Source organism: Paroedura picta, chromosome 3, assembly GCF_049243985.1.
Source record: "Paroedura picta isolate Pp20150507F chromosome 3, Ppicta_v3.0, whole genome shotgun sequence".
In the NCBI taxonomy this organism is placed as follows: domain Eukaryota; kingdom Metazoa; phylum Chordata; class Lepidosauria; order Squamata; family Gekkonidae; genus Paroedura; species Paroedura picta.
In genome coordinates, this window is record NC_135371.1 from 49,143,005 (window position 1) to 49,160,452 (window position 17,448).

Below are 17,448 nucleotides of genomic sequence, written 5' to 3' on the forward strand. Positions count from 1 at the left end.
CATTCCTCATTGAAATAACTTTAAAAAGGCACAAAAACAATTAAAAGGCATGCAAAGCATGCAACTTTTTTGCTTGCTTATCTACCATTCTAAGGTCCACCTCAAGTGCACTACTGCAGAATGCGTAAAACATAAAAACTAGCTGGGCCCAGTTAAATAACTTTCTGAGTGAGATACTAATCGGTTTGTGTTAAATGTTCCTGACAATGGCCCATTCACCATCAAGCCTCTTGGACTGTTTATGCACTGGGAACTTCACTGCCCCAGCTCCCATGCAGGAGCACAAATCGGGGGGGGGGGGGTGGATGAGGTGCACCAGGCCAAATGTTCCCCCATGTGGGTGCAGGAAGAGGTGGGGCAACTTGCCACGACTAAAACTCCAGCCTGTAGCCTGGCATGAAACCTCCAGTAAGTCAACGGTCTTAGAAACAAACGACAGTTTAACAGACAGTTTAACCTGTGTGGCAGGTTGGTTAAGCTAGGAAGGGCAGAAACACTATTAAGCCCCTTCAGGTCCCCATTAGGGAGAAAAGTATGTCATCAATAAAGTAAATAAAACCTATTTTCACACAGTTAATTCAGGAAGGCATAGTCTTCTGAATTGTTCCTCTCCCCCTTTCCCATCAGAACTAATTTCACTCTTTTTTAAAAGTGGGGGGGGGGGGAGGAAACCAGTGCTATAGTTTTTGTTTTTGAAAATTCTCCAGCAGTGGTAGCAAGGGTGGTGGGAAGATAGCAGGCATGAGAAATAGAGGAAAAGGAATGAACATTTCCCTGTGTGGATGTTCCATTGCTGCTGCGACTGTCCCGGCATTTGTGGTATCACTTTGATTAGGGGGCAATGTGAAAATAGTTGTGCTCCTGTGTATACTGACCTGGGAACAAGCTCCACTGAACACATAATGGTTTGCTTACAATATATGGGAGCGTACTGTGAAGATTTTATTATACTTTCCAGTCCTATGTAACATATGAACCTTTGTTGTTTTCCCATGTTGTAAGGCAGTGGTCCCCAACCTTTTTATCACCGGGGACCACTCAACGGCGGGGACCACTCACTGGGGACCACTCAACGCCTTTTACTGAGGCCCGGTGGGGGGGGGGTAGTTTACTCCTCTACTCTCAACCACTGCCCTAGTGCTCTCTGATCGCTATGGTAATGTTTAAACATCCCTTCAAAATAAGATACAGACACGCCACAACAATGAAGTGTGTTGTAAAGGGCTGGGGGGGATGAAGTAAAGGGCCGGGGGGGGGAGAGAAGGTGTCCTTCAGGGCCCACCTCCAATTAGTCAAAGGACCACATGTGGTCTGCAGCCCACAGGTTGGGGATCGCTATTGTAAGGTATGTTGATTTAAAAAAAAACTGCCTTCAATTATTAATTATTCCAAATTGGCCATTCTTTTCTCAGCTATCAGACTTGCTTGACCTGTATGTCTCATAGTCCTAAAGGTGTGTCTCAGATTGAGTGAGGGGAAAAAAGATTCCACAAAGTCCTTGGCATCAATGAATTACATTTCCTTTAAGAACTGCATCCCTCTGTAAATCCTGGAGTGCTTATTGTGCATTTCTAAGCCAGTGCTAGACAATAATAAATGAGGCAAATTACAGGCCAGGATGTGTTAGTGATAACTGTTTTCCACTAGAGACAGAAGCGGTGAAAGTTTCCAGCACAACAGCAGGGTGATTTTCCCCCTCGCTTAGCGAGACAGCAGTCAGCTCTGACTCACCCAGACAATCTGCCGTACCCCAGAAAAAAATACTCAGCAGTCTGATAACATCCTATTAGTAGCACTTGAACTGATCTAGAAGTTGAAGTGGGGCAGGCTGACCTATGGAGGTCTAACCTTTAGCTTGATCTTTTCTTGTCTCCATGTCCAAAAGGAAGTCACATGGATGGCATCAGACTGACCCAGGAATTATTGCAGGGTGTAGAATATTTTGCGCAAATAAGGAAGGGCAGAGTCTGTAAGATGAATCACCCAAACAGCCATTATCCTGAGGAAAAACCTTGGTGGGTGGACTAACTGTGATAAGTCCCCATACAAGGTAGCTGGATGATGTCAACTCCCCTGAATTCTTGGTTAGCCAAAATATCTGCAGTAGAGTATTTCACAGATAGACAGGTAGGATGACTCTTTGAGAATCATCTCTACTCGTATAACATTGCAAGGTAATTGAAGACTGGAGTGGGTGCTACACTGTAAGCTAATGGGAAATTAAAAACACTCCTTTTTTAGGAAGCCTACATAGCATGGAAATAAACAGAGAGGCAACAGCTATAATGGCAGGAAGTAAGCTATTACAATTATTTACTTTTTGGCAAAGCCAGGCATTTGAAAATTCCTGGATGTTCACGATAGTCTTAGATAAGGTGAAAATCCCAAGAACGATTACTTTTCCTCCTGCCCCCACCGATGGTATGTGTCGAGTAGTCCAAGTAGTGAAATAATCTGACTGCTAATACTTGGATTCTTTTCAGCTACACCAGAGTTTCTAACCTGAGCCATGCAAACATCCCTAGCATTTGAAGTGTGCCCAAATTTGAAACGTTTTGCGTGTGCTTTTTGAGCCAGGTGTCCTATTACCTTGCTTGAGATTCTCTAATGCAACCAATCCTGCCATAGGATGCTATGGCAGACAAACACTTCTTAAAATCATGTTTCCTTGAAACACAAAATGTTTGGGAGGACATAGCCACTTGTCTGGCTCTTAGGTCCTTCACTGATTCTCAAATTGTTAGGAGGATACACTCCTGTGTGCTGCAGGAGTACTGATAGCATGTTGTAAGAAGTACACCCTCTGCATCTCAGCCCTGCCTCTTCCCGTGCAGCCGCCTCTGGAGATGAGCAGTTTTGCCATTGGTGATGCACAGATGCAGCAGAACAACCTGTCCCCAAAGAAGTCATGCCTGCAGCAGGGGAATATAAAGCCCCCATGCAGAAACTGTGTTGAGATGAGTCTTGGTAGATACCTTGGGCTTGTGTGCACAACATCTCATAGAGTGAGCACCCCCTAGCAGGGCTGGCTCCAGGTTTTGGGGGAACTTGTTGCCTCTCTCTTCTCCTCTTCCTATCACCAGACCCCCACCCTTTATACTCCTCTTCCCTCTCACCCACTCTTATGCCTTCCTTACCTGTGTATCCTTTTCTTGCTGCTTGCAAGACCTTCCTCTGTCCATGTACACAGCTGCCTAACTGCCTGAAGCAGTCATGGTGGTTCATGCAGTTAGGAGCACAGGCGGAAGAGCACTAGCAAGCGACTGAGAGAGGGGGGTCAATAGCATTCTGCCTTACTGGAACCCATTTCTTGCCTTGCCTCATCCCAGCTGGGCTTGCATAAGGTTTAGCATAAGGTTTAGCCAGAAGCCATTGCTGACTCCCACCCCCCAGCTGATGTCCTGGGCTGGCAAGTCTCCCACCCCTGTTTCTATGCTCAGTTTCTGCCTGATGGGAGGGAGACTGTCCTGTCGGGTCTATCAGGCTCCTACTGCCTTCTCCTGTGATGCCCTGTCCTGGGCTGGAGTACTTGCTGCCTTGAGTAGGTGAGGCCTCCTCTTGCCTCCTCCACTGCTGCCTCTGTACCAGAGTGGGCTTCTCTAAAGGTAAACCTTTCAGAGCATAAAAGTGAAGCAAACCCACAAATTGAGGGGGGGGTGTGTGTGTCTTAGCTGTGAGGTTGGCCGTATAACATGAATTTATTAGAGTGACTGAGAAGCCATGTAAGATGTACATTTGTAAGCAGCTGTGAAGCTGGGGGCATGTATTAAAGAATGGTGGGAATAAACCAAGATCAATTGGAGATACCCTATTCCTTCAGTGAAAACAGTGAGACTAAGAGCATCTTCACACCTCGGCACGCTTCATTAATGGTACCTAAACTGAGAATCTCTGGTCACAATTGTATAGTATTCAACAAATGAAGCCTCATTCCTGTCTTGAATTTTTTTCAGTGAAGGAAAAGGAAGTGCAGCAAACACTATAGAAGTAATGGAAAGTAATGCTGGAAAAGGTGGAATTAAATACAAACTATACAATTCCTTATTATATTTAGGAAATTTGTTGTTAAAAATCCTCAATGCATTTCCAAATGTTCCTACCTCAAGAAGACAGAACTCTTACTAGATTGGAAAGAGAAGCTACATGGTATTTGATCTTAAATACAAATTCTCCCCGAAAATATTTTGGAAACACTAGAGATTTTTACATGAAGCTTCTATCTTCTCTAAGGTTTTTAAGAAGGCATTCCAGTCTTGCCTGCATTTTGACATTTCTTTTGCATACAGTCATCAAAGCTGTCCAATTTGAAACAAAGAGAAACTAGTTGTGACATCTAAATCAGAGGAAATGACAAATTTCAGTTTGTTTCTTATCAGGATTAAGCTATAGTTACAATAATGGTCTTTAGGCAAGAAATAAACCACATTTTACTAAACCCATCATATTTTGATGTCACAACAAATTGCAATTCTAAACCAGATAGTCTTCAATCTCGGCAAGGCACTCAAAAAGAGGTTTAAAAAATTTGATCTGTGCTTACATTTTGAAATTCCTTCTACACACTACCAAGCTAATCCATCTACCAGCTTCTGTTCTTCAGTCTTTTACAGGAATCTGCAAGAATTTTACCAAACATTATTCAGGACTGTACAGGATAATAAGACACAGTTTGATTCAGTCGCATTGCCTGCAGATTCTGAAAACCCCAAGCAATGGGTAAGGATCCGATAATGAAAAGCAAACACGTATATTTATTTTATTTATTTATAATTGCACATTTTCTGCCCTTTCTCTTTAGACTTCAGGTGGAATACATCATAATAAAACACACACACACACACACATATATATTACTATTAAATAGTTAAAAGTGTTAAACAATCTAAAGCAAATCATTAATTGTCTTCTGTTAAATGCCTTGGAAAGGAGGGAGAGAGGAGGTAGGAAGTCCTACCAGCCCAAGCTTTGACAGGAGGCCTGCATAATTCGGTGGGGTTTTAGACCTCAATCATAGGCCTGGCAGAACAGTTCTGATCTCACCTGGGAGAGGTCCACCAGGCTGGAGTCAGGGCTAGAAAGGACCTGGAGATTCTGAGCAATTTTTTCTGGCTTGATCTTAACATCCTTTGGGTGGCATATAGGGAAAGGTGGTCCCGGACCATTTATGGTTTTAAAGGTCATGACCAAAACCTTGAATCTGATTTGGTCTCCAATCTGTAGCCAATGTAGCTGGAAGAGCACAAGTCTTATATGTGCCCTCCATTAAGTCCCAGTAAGGACTTGTGCAGCTGCATTTTGGACTGGTTGGAGTTTCCAAAGCAGTTTCAAGGGCGACCCTGCATAGAGCAAGTTGCAGTAGTCCAGTTTGGAATTTGCCATTGCTTATATCACAGTAGCTAGATCAGACATGGATAGAAAGGGCACACTTACCTTAGTAGAGTGAAGTATGTGATTTTTGAGTATATTCTAATGAATATGTATACACAGTAGGGGGGATGTTACACTTTTGGGTCCATAAATTATAAACAGGTAATACAGATCCAACTGTTTGTAAAGAAGATTTTTATTTCAATTTCACAGGGAATAAAAACTACCATTGTATATCTTGTAGTTCTTGCCTACATCTTTCCTGTCTAGAGTTCCATTTCCTCTCTCCATTTCCCTCGCTCTTTTCTTGAAATTGTAATTTTTAAAAGGTGTATGGTCTCAGGAATTGTTACTATGGGAGAAAATGCTACATCACAAGAAACTCTTCATTACTGAAGCCAGAGGATTCTTCTGTTTGGCATTCTTGGTCAAAAGATATAACACCTTTGAGCACTGTTGTTTGGTTAACCTTTATTCATTTCCCCAGACTTAACATTTCTCTGAACCACAGACGGAGCATGTCAACACTTGTTTTTTCTTCTAAATATGGCATTAAGTTGACAACACTCACAATGATAGGTGTGATGTGTTCCTTTCATTTACTCCTAAATTATTGTTTGGAAAAACGCTTGCAAACTGATGCAAACAGTTTCTAACAAAAGTAAAACTTGGTGTAAACAAAAATTAGCTTCATAGTTTAGTGCAGAATTTTCAAGCAACGTATGCCTTGATGACTCAGCAAGACATGCCCTTGTGAAAGCAAGGGCCTCATTTACTTTGCATCATTGTGTAGGTGTTCAAAAACACAGCACTCTCTCTTAGAACAGATGTGTGATATAGACTTCTTTACCTCTCTGATGCATGGTTATACACAGACCTGCTGGAACAGAAATTTGTGAACACTCCTGTCCCCATACCATCTATATGCACATATATTTTGTAGGTGGGCGTGTTCCCAAAAAGTTGTTTGTAAAAATGGATCTTGAGTAAATCTGCTGGTCTGTGCATCATCTGAGTTGTTTTGAACTTCATATTTTTCTTACAGAAATTTTGCTAAGGGTATACAGAAAATTAATGAGATTTTTGTCTCCCCCAGATAGCTCTGTGTGGCAATTACAGTTTTCCCTCTCATTTTCCCTCCCAATAACCCTGTGAACTAAACTAGGCTGAGGGAGACACTGACTGGCCCAAGATGAACTTTCCAGCTGAGTAAGAATTTGAGTTGGGGATATTCTTTCTAGGTCTACAACTAGCTAGGACACTTGAGATCAATTTTGGACCCCAAGAAAGGCAGTGCTGTTGGCCCCTTCTCTCAGGCCCCAGCCTTCATCTAAACTTCAGTTTGCCCAGTCTTTGACCAATAAGTTCCTTTACTTGTCTGTCCTTTCCTGCATGCACTGTGTCTTTGCAAAGACATGTTACGCAGGTATGGCTTGTTCCCACTCTTGTCTTACTCAACATCCTCCACTATGCCATCTCTTAATAAATTCCAAGCAGAGTTGCATCCTTCTAAGTATAATGATTTCAGTAGATTCTACTGAGAATTACAGTGTTGGCTGAAAAAAGATTTCCCATTTCCCCAGTCATCTCAAGACTATCTTCCTCTTGTGTTTCTGCGCTTATTATACACTACATGTTTGCTTTCTGCTTTTATATCCCGTTCCCATTCAAAACAGCCACTGTTCTGCCTCAGCCTCAGTTAACTCTTGGTTGCTCTTCTATGACAGGGGCAACTTGGAGGGGGGGGGCAGGAATCACACTTACAGCAAAGCATATTCATATACAGATCATGCATTCTTACCCACACTTGATTCAGATGCTAAAGAAGAAAGCAATATTTTCTTTTCAAATATCTAAAAGGTATGCCACCACAAATAGCCACAGGTTGATGGTAGAGCAATTCTATTTTGATTTTCATGCATTAAGTTGCTTTCCAGCTTGGTGTAGTATTTAAGATAGTGGCCTCTAATCCGGAGAACTGGGACTGATTCCCCACTTCTCCTCCAGATGCAGCCAGCTCTCAGAGCTCTCTCAGGATGTCTGTTGTGAGAAGAGGAAGACTAGGTGTTTGTAAGCCACTTTGAGACATCTCCAGGTAGTAAGTGGGGTACAAAAAACTGTTCTTCTTTCCTTGGACTGCAAGTTTCTGAAGATTAGAACCATGACTCAAAACTAGAATGACATTTCAACTGAATTACACATTTCAAAACCTAGAAATTTTAAAACTGAGGTAGGCTCACCAGTTACTCAGACTGGAAATACAAGCACAACCTCCCAGGATTAATTAAGACAACACAGACTTGGATAGTGTCTAAAGATGCATTCCTTTAAGGCAGGTTTGTGAGCAACCCTTAAAAGTGAAAGCCTGCACCTGTATTCAGACTTCCTCCCTTGGCTTTTGGTCAGCATAACTCCCTGTCTCTCTCCCCTGAAGTAACCTAACTCCCCCAGGCCTCAGAGCCTATCAGTAGCCTGAGCAGCACATAATTATCTTGGAGCTCAAAGTACCTACCTGAGATGACTCTGGCAGGGAGCTGCTTCAGAATCTACAGGCTGATGTCCTGCTATGGGCCTTCCCTCCTGGTCTTTGGAGGAGCATGAGCAGATCGACTGGGCTTGACTCAAAGAGGAATGAAAGTAGCCCACAAATATTGACACCACGGAGATAGACTGTGTCAGTTCTTGAGATCCTGGACAGATGCATAGTAAAAGGTTGGTAAAATTTGTCCATCTTATCTTAAATGACAAAAATATACAAGGATTCTTCTGAAAGCTTGCACACCCATGGAGCAGTTTCTCTGGCCTAGAGTTGTTGTTTTCAAAAAGATTTTTTTTAAAAATTCTATAAGGGACCTGGTATGGAAAAGAAAGTGTGCTGATGACTGGTGTTTATTTGTTGTGTTTAGCTTAGACAAGAGGGCAGTTCAGATGCTTCTGTGCTTTTTGTCCCATCCTCCCATTGCAAAGACTTTCCAGGGTGGCTGCTGAGGAGGTGTTTTGACAACAAACCAGAGTAGTTTGATAAAAAGGGAGGGCTGGGATGGCATGTATGTTTAGGATCTAGTTACAAAATGGGCTTTTAACAACATTATCTCTTGAATTCAAACAGAGAGAGGCCAGGCTGGGGTGGGAGGGGTGAGTTGGTTGGTGTTGTTGCCACTGCTTGAATAACTCCTTATACGTATGAAAAATGAGACATTAATAACCCTGACCAGAGCCAACCATTGTGTGCAGTCATTGTGTAAGCTTCCTTGCTTAGCGCAGCCAGTGGGTTTGAATCTTGACACTGAAAAGTAAATTGAATCTATCCTAATAGCAGAGTGCCAGTCTAGTTTCCAGTCCCAAGATGAACTTTATGGAGACCCAAAATGCCTCCTTGTGTGTCTCCTGGAAAAATTTGTCTTTGAATTCTAAGCAATGGATGCTGACCTAACAGTATATTAAACTGTTGCATGGTCTCACCCCTGAGGCAACCCCAACAGACAATTAACAATAGGAATACAAATGTGGAAACACATGATAAATGTTTTTTGGGTGGAGCTTTGACCTGCTATCTTTGTTCAGGGGAAGGTTGCTGCTGCTAAATAAAGAGGTGGAAAGGCAGTCTCCCAGTAAGCATCTGGTGAGCTAGAATATATCATATTGGAAAGAAACAACTCCTGACCTTGCAGCACATCTGCTTTTGCTGCATAATAAATAACTTGCAGGACAAAGGGATGAAAAGTTTTGGTGTTTAATAAACCTGGATGTACAGATTAGTTATTTTATGAGGAGACCAGATCTGGGATTCTCCATATTCATGTGTTAAATGACTATTCTGTTTCAAGCACCCCATCTTCCTGTCCCTTCCTGACTTCCCTATGAATTCTTCTCAACTTCCTGGACTGCAGCACCCAAAAGTGGGAATGCAATATTGTAGATGGCCTTTGGAACTGCAACATGGAAGGGTTCCCTCTGTTAGCCTTCTCTGAAGTGCTGCTACCTGGCCACTGAAGTATTTCATCCTTGGCAATCGCCCTCTGTTTTAGTGCTTCCTGTGAAAAGATCTTTTTCACTTTAAATTATTCCATTTCAATTCTTTAGAAACAAGGGGGGGGGGGAGAGAAGCCAACAACATATTAATCAAATGCTGGAGGAATTGGTTGTTTACACTTGTACATCTTTCTAGGCTCTGTTTACTTTCAGTAAAAAATGTACACTGTAACAGATCAGGGCCTACGTTATTACACCCCCCCCCCAAAAAAAAAAAAACACCTACTCATAATCTCCTGAGCCAGGAAAGGAAAAAAATACACAGAGATATTATCATAATTGGCTTGAGCCCGGGGCTTCCCAAGCCTCCATTCCTGGCAAAACCCCGCTCCACCCTGTTATTGGACACTGTTCACCTAAAGTCAAAATAACCTTTCCATCAAAGCATTATTTTAGCCACCACTTTGTTAACAATTCCCCAGGTCCTGCCTGGCATTTCTAATCCCACTAGATGGCGCAGCGACAAAGAAAACGACTGTCTTTCTGGTATCGGGAGGGGGGTGGGAGAAAATGTTCAGTTGATCTTCCCTTGTTCCTTTCCTTACCTGATGGGGAGGTGTTCCATGTGTTTACCTGGGCACAGGAACGCTGCTCTGTTCAAAAGACGATATTTGATTACATTGACAACGGCTTTCGCCTGCATCGGGTGTCAGCTCAAAATCTCGGAGGGGTGGGAGATGAGGGACCAGTAAATCAATAAACCTCCCTGGCATCGCTCCGTCCGAATGGCTATTTCCTGACATAAGCGTCTCAGAATACTGGAATGTCGATGCGCCTCCCCCCCCCCCCCCGCCATGGGTCGCTCTGACTAGAGAAGACAGAAGGGCCCTCCGTGTTTGGAATGTGCTCCGCCGTAGTAAATAGCTCCCATTGCCCTCAAGGGATGCAGATCCGTGCTCGGGCGTTTTGTCAGATCAGTGGAATTAAAAGTATTTGCAAATCGCTTGTCTACTCATAACTCTGTCAAACATTGTACTCTGTCTAAGTTATATTCTGGATCACCTGTTCTTGTGGGGACATAGCAGACAGCAGTGCATTAAAAAAGAAAGAAACGCTGCGCGGTTCCCAACAGTGCCACACCCTTGCTATCATTTTAGGAATCCTCGCTGGTAGATGTGATAAGGCGGATAATTATAAACCCATCGCCCATAATCGCATCCCCAAAGTCCCGCTAGCCTCACAAAAGCCTGTGGAGCGACACTCAGGGGCAGGAGGGGGAAAGAAGGGGAGGGGGATAGCTGGGCTTTTGAGCATGACCTCAGGCGGCAGGTGAGCAAGCAGGTAACTTCGTGTATGTGTGTGTGTGTGGGGGGGCTGGCCGGTGAGGAGCCGAGGCGAGGCTTCAATGCGTGTGGAGAGGCTCTCTGGCTGGAAGGCCTTTCGCCTTGCAATCCCGAGTGGGAAGGGAAGAGCCGCGGGAGGGGGGTTGGTGGGTTTAAAAAATCCCCGTGATACCCGATCTGTGGCAGCCCCCCCCCCCAGCTCCTTCACAAAGAAGCCCCTAGCAGGACACCTGACTGCGAAGCGGGCGAGCGGCAAGATTCCCGCCCGCGCCCCACTCCACCCTCTTTTGTCCTGAAATAAATCAATCACAAGAAGTGGAAAAAGGCAAGCCGAGCAGCCAGGCAAAAGCGGTGAGGCAACAATGGGCTTTTTCTTCGGGGGCTGCTGTCTGAGAGTCTAGCCTCGCCGTCAATAGCGGCCGATAGGATCTAAATTGTCCAGAGCTCGAGGCTTTTCGCTAGCGGTGCTGAACAAAACAGGGATCTATTTCCTCACCGGCAGCTCCCTCGGCCGCTGCGGCGGATGGACGGAGGCTGCGCCTGCTCGCAGCTGCCGGTCGCCCCCGTGCCTCCGCCGCCCAGCAGCCGGGAGATGCTACTGCACGGCTGCTGGCACGCAGAGGCGAAAAGCGAGGCGAGGAGGAAGACCCAAACGGGGAGGGAACCGAAGGCATAAGGAGAGAGAGACGAGGCCCCCCCCTCAGGAGCGGCGGTGGAGGGAGGCCTGGAGTCGGCGGGAAATCCCGCGAAGCCAAAATATACACACGTGTATGTGTGTATGCGGATGGCACGGAGCAATGCGGACAGAACAGCTCTCTCCCTCTCGCGGAAAGTTGAGCGCCTCTCCCTCCCTGGCAGGGCGCGAAACCATCGATCAGTTCGTGGGACAGTTGAAAAAAACAAACAAGCAAAGCCAAAACAGACACACACAGCGGTTGGGGGGGGGGGGGAGCCACACACGCCAACCTGAGCTGGGCGAGAGGACAAACAGGATAAAGGGAAGCGGGCAGTCTGAACGGGGAGATAAACCGGAGTACAGCCTAGGAAGCAGCAGGAGAGTCACACGAATGGCCCATGTGGCTCTCTGCAAACAGATCCTCCCGAGCCGGTAAAGTGGGGATTGATCAGACCGTTGATCTTGGGCCTTGGGCTGCCAGTCAAACAGCTGGAGTTCGCCCTCTGAGTTTGCTCCTTCGCCTCAGCAGGACCGCGGAGAAACCCCACTTCCAAGGGCTGCCCAGAGGATCCCTCCCCCGCCCCCTCCCGTCCAAGCAGGTGATTCTTTATTCCCTTTCCACCGTCGTCCCCCATCTCTCACTTCTTCTTTCCCTTCCCACCCCCACCCCACCCCACCCTGACTGGACGACTCCCTCCCTTGGAGAACACGCCCAAGTAAGCCGAAGAAGAGAGCAAAGATAGATAGTAACATTGAACCTGAGGGGAAATCCTCCAGAGCCGCGGCGTGCTGCGAGAGGCAGAGATTATTAAAGCCTATACATTCCCCAGCGCGCTCCCAAGTGTTACGTGTGACAGGCATACAAATCCGGACTCGAGCGGGAGCGAGGCAGTGAAGAGAGACCCAGCGGAGGGCTACGGGGATTGTCTCTTGGGATTTACAAACACACACCGCTCGCTCCGGGTGGCTCCGATCGCAGGAGGGCTCGTCTGTTTTGTCTGCATTACTTTGACCTGGCGTTGCACTGTCTGAGAAATTAACTCGCGCGCGCAAGCAAAGAGTGTGAAGGAGGGAGGGGGGGAAAGCCACTTTTTTGCCCCCCCTCAAGAGAGATAATTTTGCATGTCGGTCTGAAAGCCAAGAGCCAACGAGGAATATGAACAGGAAAACCAGGCGCTGGATATTCCACATCGTTCTCAGTCTAGGGATTGTCTATATCAAAATTGGGTAAGTCACCTCCTCTCTCTCTCGTTCTCTCTCTCCCCCCCCCCCCCGCCCTCCACTCTTTAAACGCAAACGTACCGTGCCTAACCTGTCCAGACCTGTTAGTATTCAACTTGAGGAAAGTCTGGAACAGGTTTTCGTTTTAAAGCTAGGGCAACCATATGATCCCCCCCCCCCTTGCTGTTCTTCTCCGTGAAGTTCTAAGTGTGTGGCGGGGGGGGGGGGGGGGGATAGAGAAGGCCCTGGCGTGAGGCATGCCTAGAATGGCAAGTGGTGCCACTTAAGGCTGGACCGCCTGGGGGAATAAGAAAAGAACCCTCGAGGCTCTCAGCCCTTGTCTGGGTTCGGGAGAGGCAGGGAAAGCGCTATACCTGCCTCGCTCCCCTCCTGGGGAAACTGGACGCTTCCGCGTAGGTAGGTGGTTTCTACGAGCCAAGCACTCTGCACATGCTCGGGAGACCTCGCATCTTCACAAGTTCTAGGGCTGAACGGATGAACTGCTCGGCCGTTTTCGGTTAGGCACCAACCCAATCTTCTCCAGGGCTGAGCCGTTCCTCGGCACCTACGCCCGCGCTCTCAGCAGCAACCTGCGGCTCTGGTAGAATTGCCTACGGGTGACGTTGGTGACTTGCGGATCGCAACTCGAGCCCGAAAGCCACTGGCAGCTCCTCTGTCACCACCGGCAGGACCAAGTGGGCGCTGTGGCGCACTTTATGGCAGCCAAGCGCGCCCAGAGGACCGCGCAGAAAGCGGCGGGGGGAGGGGCGCCATCCTAAACAAGTCCATCCAACGCAGGTCCTATTTATTCCAAGGGTACTTGCCTGCAAGGGTGCTCAGGATATCAATTTCTGAAACTGTTTATACAAGCATTGTGTCTAAGACATCCCGAAAGCGCCAGGGGATTAAAATCCAGATCTGCTTTGTGAAACTGTAGACAGTCACCTCGTTCTTGGATTCCCAGGTAGACTCGGTTCTCTTTGAAACTGATCTCTGCTTGCGCGAAGCTGCTGCTGTGTTTGTACCTCTCACACAGGTATAAAGCACATATCCACCTAGACATCTCCCTCACACGGCAAACCCACGGGTTTGGCGAGAGAGGGCAGCAAGGAGGAAGGCGACGGTCCACTTAAAAACAAAACAAACAAACAAAAGGCGAGATTTTAATTCCTGCAAACGCACTTGGAGTTTCCAACGGCACAGCAGCGCGCTCCTGCGCCCACCCTTCTGTTTGGCAGGGAGCGTTTTGGCCAGGCGGTGCGCGCTTTAATTGATGGACCAGGAAGTTGGGTCACATTTTTGACCAAAGCCCACGTGCCCCTTATCGCTCTTTTAATTCTAGGCGACAAACCTATATAAAGAGTCGGGGGTGGGGGTCGGGATAAAGCGAGAAGCTGGCAGCCCATTCAATCGATCTCCTCGGTCTTTCTGATCGTCACCCACAGGGGGAGGGGGGAGACCAACAGAGCCGCGTTGGGCTTGGCTTGGCCACCGGCTGGCTGAGTAAAATGCTGTTTTCGAGTTGATGTGCTGCAACCTGCCAGCTGACATTTAGCAAACACCCGGGGAGGGGGTGTTGTGAGTGGCTCCGAGAGGGAAGGCTGCACCCATGGCTCTCTCTGGTTCAACACCCCTTGCCCCGGGACTGTGGGGGGGGGGGGATGTCATCCTATAGTTACAAACCGTTTGCCTTCGTGAAAGGTTAGACTTGTCCGTGACGATAAGCTACAGTCACGTCTCAGCGGGCAGACCAGAGGGCTTAGCGGGGTGAAAAAGGCACCGGGGTCTGCTTTGAAGTGCAAAGCCGGCTACTTCACGCGCATTCGGGAGGCCGCTCGACTAAGAACCTCCTCAGAGAACAATCGATTGACACCGAAGCGGCGGGGGCGTTTCCGATGGTGATCCGCTCCGTTCAGATCAATCTCTCCCTCTTTTCTCTCCCCTCCTCCTTCTAGGGGTTTTTCCTCCGTGGTGGCTCTGGGGGCCAGCATCATCTGTAACAAGATCCCCGGCCTAGCTCCTAGACAGAGGGCAATCTGTCAGAGCAGACCCGATGCCATCATCGTGATTGGAGAAGGCTCCCAGATGGGGATCAACGAGTGCCAATTTCAGTTTCGCAACGGAAGGTGGAACTGCTCGGCCTTGGGAGAGAGGACAGTCTTTGGGAAAGAGCTGAAAGTGGGTATGTTGTGATCTCTTTACCACAGAGCTGTTGCCAGGGGGAACCCAAGTCCGCGAAGACTTTCCAAAAGAAGAGAGGATGATAGGCTGAGAGTGTAGCCTCACCAACACCCCAGTAATAGTTAGGAGACAGGGCCTCGGCAGAAGTTCATGACCCCTCCTGTATGCTGGTTTGCCTGGCCTTTGGGGGGCATTGGAAGTAGCAGAGGCCTGTGAGCTCAAGGGTAGAGTTGACCTCTCCACCTGTATCCCTACTACTGACTGTATTTATTCAAGAGTTGGCATCTCTTATTCTAGGCACAAACATTTCTTTACAGTAAATGCACTTTGTAAGAAAAAAGCCTCATTGAAATGGATGGGAGTTGTGAACTAATTATGAGTTCATGTATTGGGCTGCAAGACTGCAATTGTAAATGGACTTACCAGGGTTAAAGTCCCACTAAACTCAATGGGATTCAGTTCTCAGCAAACATGCATCCTGTTATTTTGGCGTTTCACACACAACTAAAAATACCCTTGAGCCCTATTAATGTCATTTTTGTGTGCAATGTGAGGACATCACAAATGCCAGGTAGAGAAGCATTCAAAATGACCCTTGAATATGGATCCTGGACAATGTAGTTTTTTTCATTTTCATTATAAACCAGGGGGAGGGGAGGTAACAAGTTACACCTTTCTAAATCCATTGAGTTCAATGGACAGTTTGGGTTTATTCTGTTAAAGTCTACAACATTAAGAGCTCATAGCAGCATATTTAAGAAGATGGACTGTCCCCCACCTCCCCACCAACATACTTCAAGATTTATTGGCACAACAGTGGATCGGATCCTACAGTTGATTTAGAGTACAACAGTGGGGCAGTTTTCTTGGTTAATATTTGGATGGGATACCACCAAGGAAGTCCAGGATCACTATACAGTGGAGGCAATAGCCAGCCAACTCTGTTTAGCTCTTGCCCTGAAAATCTGAGGGGGTCGGCATAGTTTGGCTGTGATTTGACAGCACTTTTCAGCACCAAAGGGGCAGCTTTAGTTTTGGATTATCCAATACATTTTATGGTGGTGTAATCTTGTTTGATGCGTTGCATTTAAGGAACTTCCAGTTCTATTGTGTAGGCAAGGCCCACTAATGGATTATGGGATATTTGTGATGTGTGGGAAGGTTATGTTGCATGTCTCCAAGGTGCCAGGAGTACAACTAAAGATCCATGCTGCACAAGCTGTTAAGAAAACTTTACTTTTGTGAGTTAAAAATAAACAGGCAAATCCCAAAATTAAGATAATTAATGAAAGAATCTCACTAAAACTGATGTTACCTGAATTCCATTTTGACAGAAGTCCTACAGAATAAACAGATAAGGAAACTACAAAAAAGGACACTTTTCTTTCTTTTATGAGTATATTTATTGTATTGCCATTGGATAGGTCTTTTTCTCTCTGTTCTGTTCTAGGGATTATACTGATGTTTATATATATATTTGAACTAAATCAATGCTTCAGGAAATTCCATATTGAACTCCCAAGTATGATATATCTCTGTTTAATGGTTTCATTCATCATACAAGTGAAAGTTTCACAGATATTTCTCATGAAGTTGATGGCCACAATCCAACAGTTCATTGTGCTAAAGGTGGTTGATATCATTGGGTGTAAACATGGATGCTGGACGGTTGCCAATACATTTTGAGATCCATTTGAATTTAACTGCTTTATTCATAACTAATTTATTTACACAAATAAAATATTAGTAATCTACTTATCAGTCATAAGGACAGGGTACTTTCATGAGCATACTGTGCTTGGAGCAATGAGGGATCAAAATCCTATAATGAAATAATACAGGCCTAGCATCTTCCATAGCCCTTACATTACAATTTATTTTTTAAAGTTAACATTATTAATATTTATCCTTTTTTGTGCTTATATAACAAAGCTCCCTTGGGAGTACATCTGAGGTAAGGTGTCACTTGTCAATAGCCATGTTCTACTCCAGATGTGCAATGTGCTAACTTTGCTGCTCATGGTTTCAGTCATCTTTTCTTCATATCAAAATAACAAAGACGGCATGTCCAATGTATTGGCTGGGAGCCTCTGTAGCACTCACGTCACATGGCTCTTTAATTTCCCTGTAATATAACTTCCAGAGAAGTCTTAATTGCAGCAAAATGGTGGTTTCAGAATGGCTTCTCTCTGAATGAGACAAAACCCTCATGTTCTTCCCTTACACAATTTCTAGCATCATTCCCTCTCCCCACCCCCTGTTACCCATCACTTTGACAATATCTGAACACAACGAGACATGTTAAGGGCAGAGTTCCAGGCATGTGATCATATGGTATTTTTAATCCACAGTCAAAATTGTTATATGTGTAATGGCATGAATTCCACTTTCAGAGGAGGAATGCATGCGTCTATGACTCCAGACCTGAAGATTGTTGGAAAGGAGCCAGTCAGAGTTCAAAGACTCTTTGGAAGCAGGAGCACTGATAGACTCTTGTGGTAGCCCTAGGGGGATGCAGAGGAAGAAGCCAACACAAAGAGGCAGGAGTGCCCCTAAGGCATTTCTGGGCAGGGCTCTTTGATAGGTTAGGAGTGGTTATCCAGGCCCATTTAGACTTAATCCACCAATGCTTACTTGTGCATCAAAGTCAGCAGAGGGCCTAAAATAAAGAGCAGTCTGGAATAGGGA

At 45.9% G+C, this 17,448-nt stretch overlaps 1 protein-coding gene and 1 long non-coding RNA gene across 2 annotated transcripts in view; one reads left to right on the forward strand and one right to left on the reverse strand.

Moving 5' to 3' along the window:
• Window positions 1-9,138: 9,138 nt before the first annotated feature.
• LOC143831964 (uncharacterized) lies at window positions 9,139-10,165 on the reverse strand. The gene is made up of 2 exons (XR_013229039.1): window positions 9,945-10,165; window positions 9,139-9,401 (listed from the first exon to the last, which is right to left on the reverse strand). It is a non-coding gene; the product is annotated as an uncharacterized LOC143831964 (long non-coding RNA).
• Window positions 10,166-11,568: 1,403 nt separating this feature from the next.
• The window catches only part of WNT7A (Wnt family member 7A), a 59,976-nt gene continuing 54,096 nt past the window's right edge, over window positions 11,569-17,448 (forward strand). Inside the window, exons 1-2 of the mRNA XM_077325595.1 lie at window positions 11,569-12,585; window positions 14,535-14,761. Coding sequence (XP_077181710.1) covers window positions 12,515-12,585; window positions 14,535-14,761 — 298 coding nt within the window. The 5' untranslated portion in view covers window positions 11,569-12,514. The remainder of the gene's footprint in view (window positions 12,586-14,534; window positions 14,762-17,448) is intronic.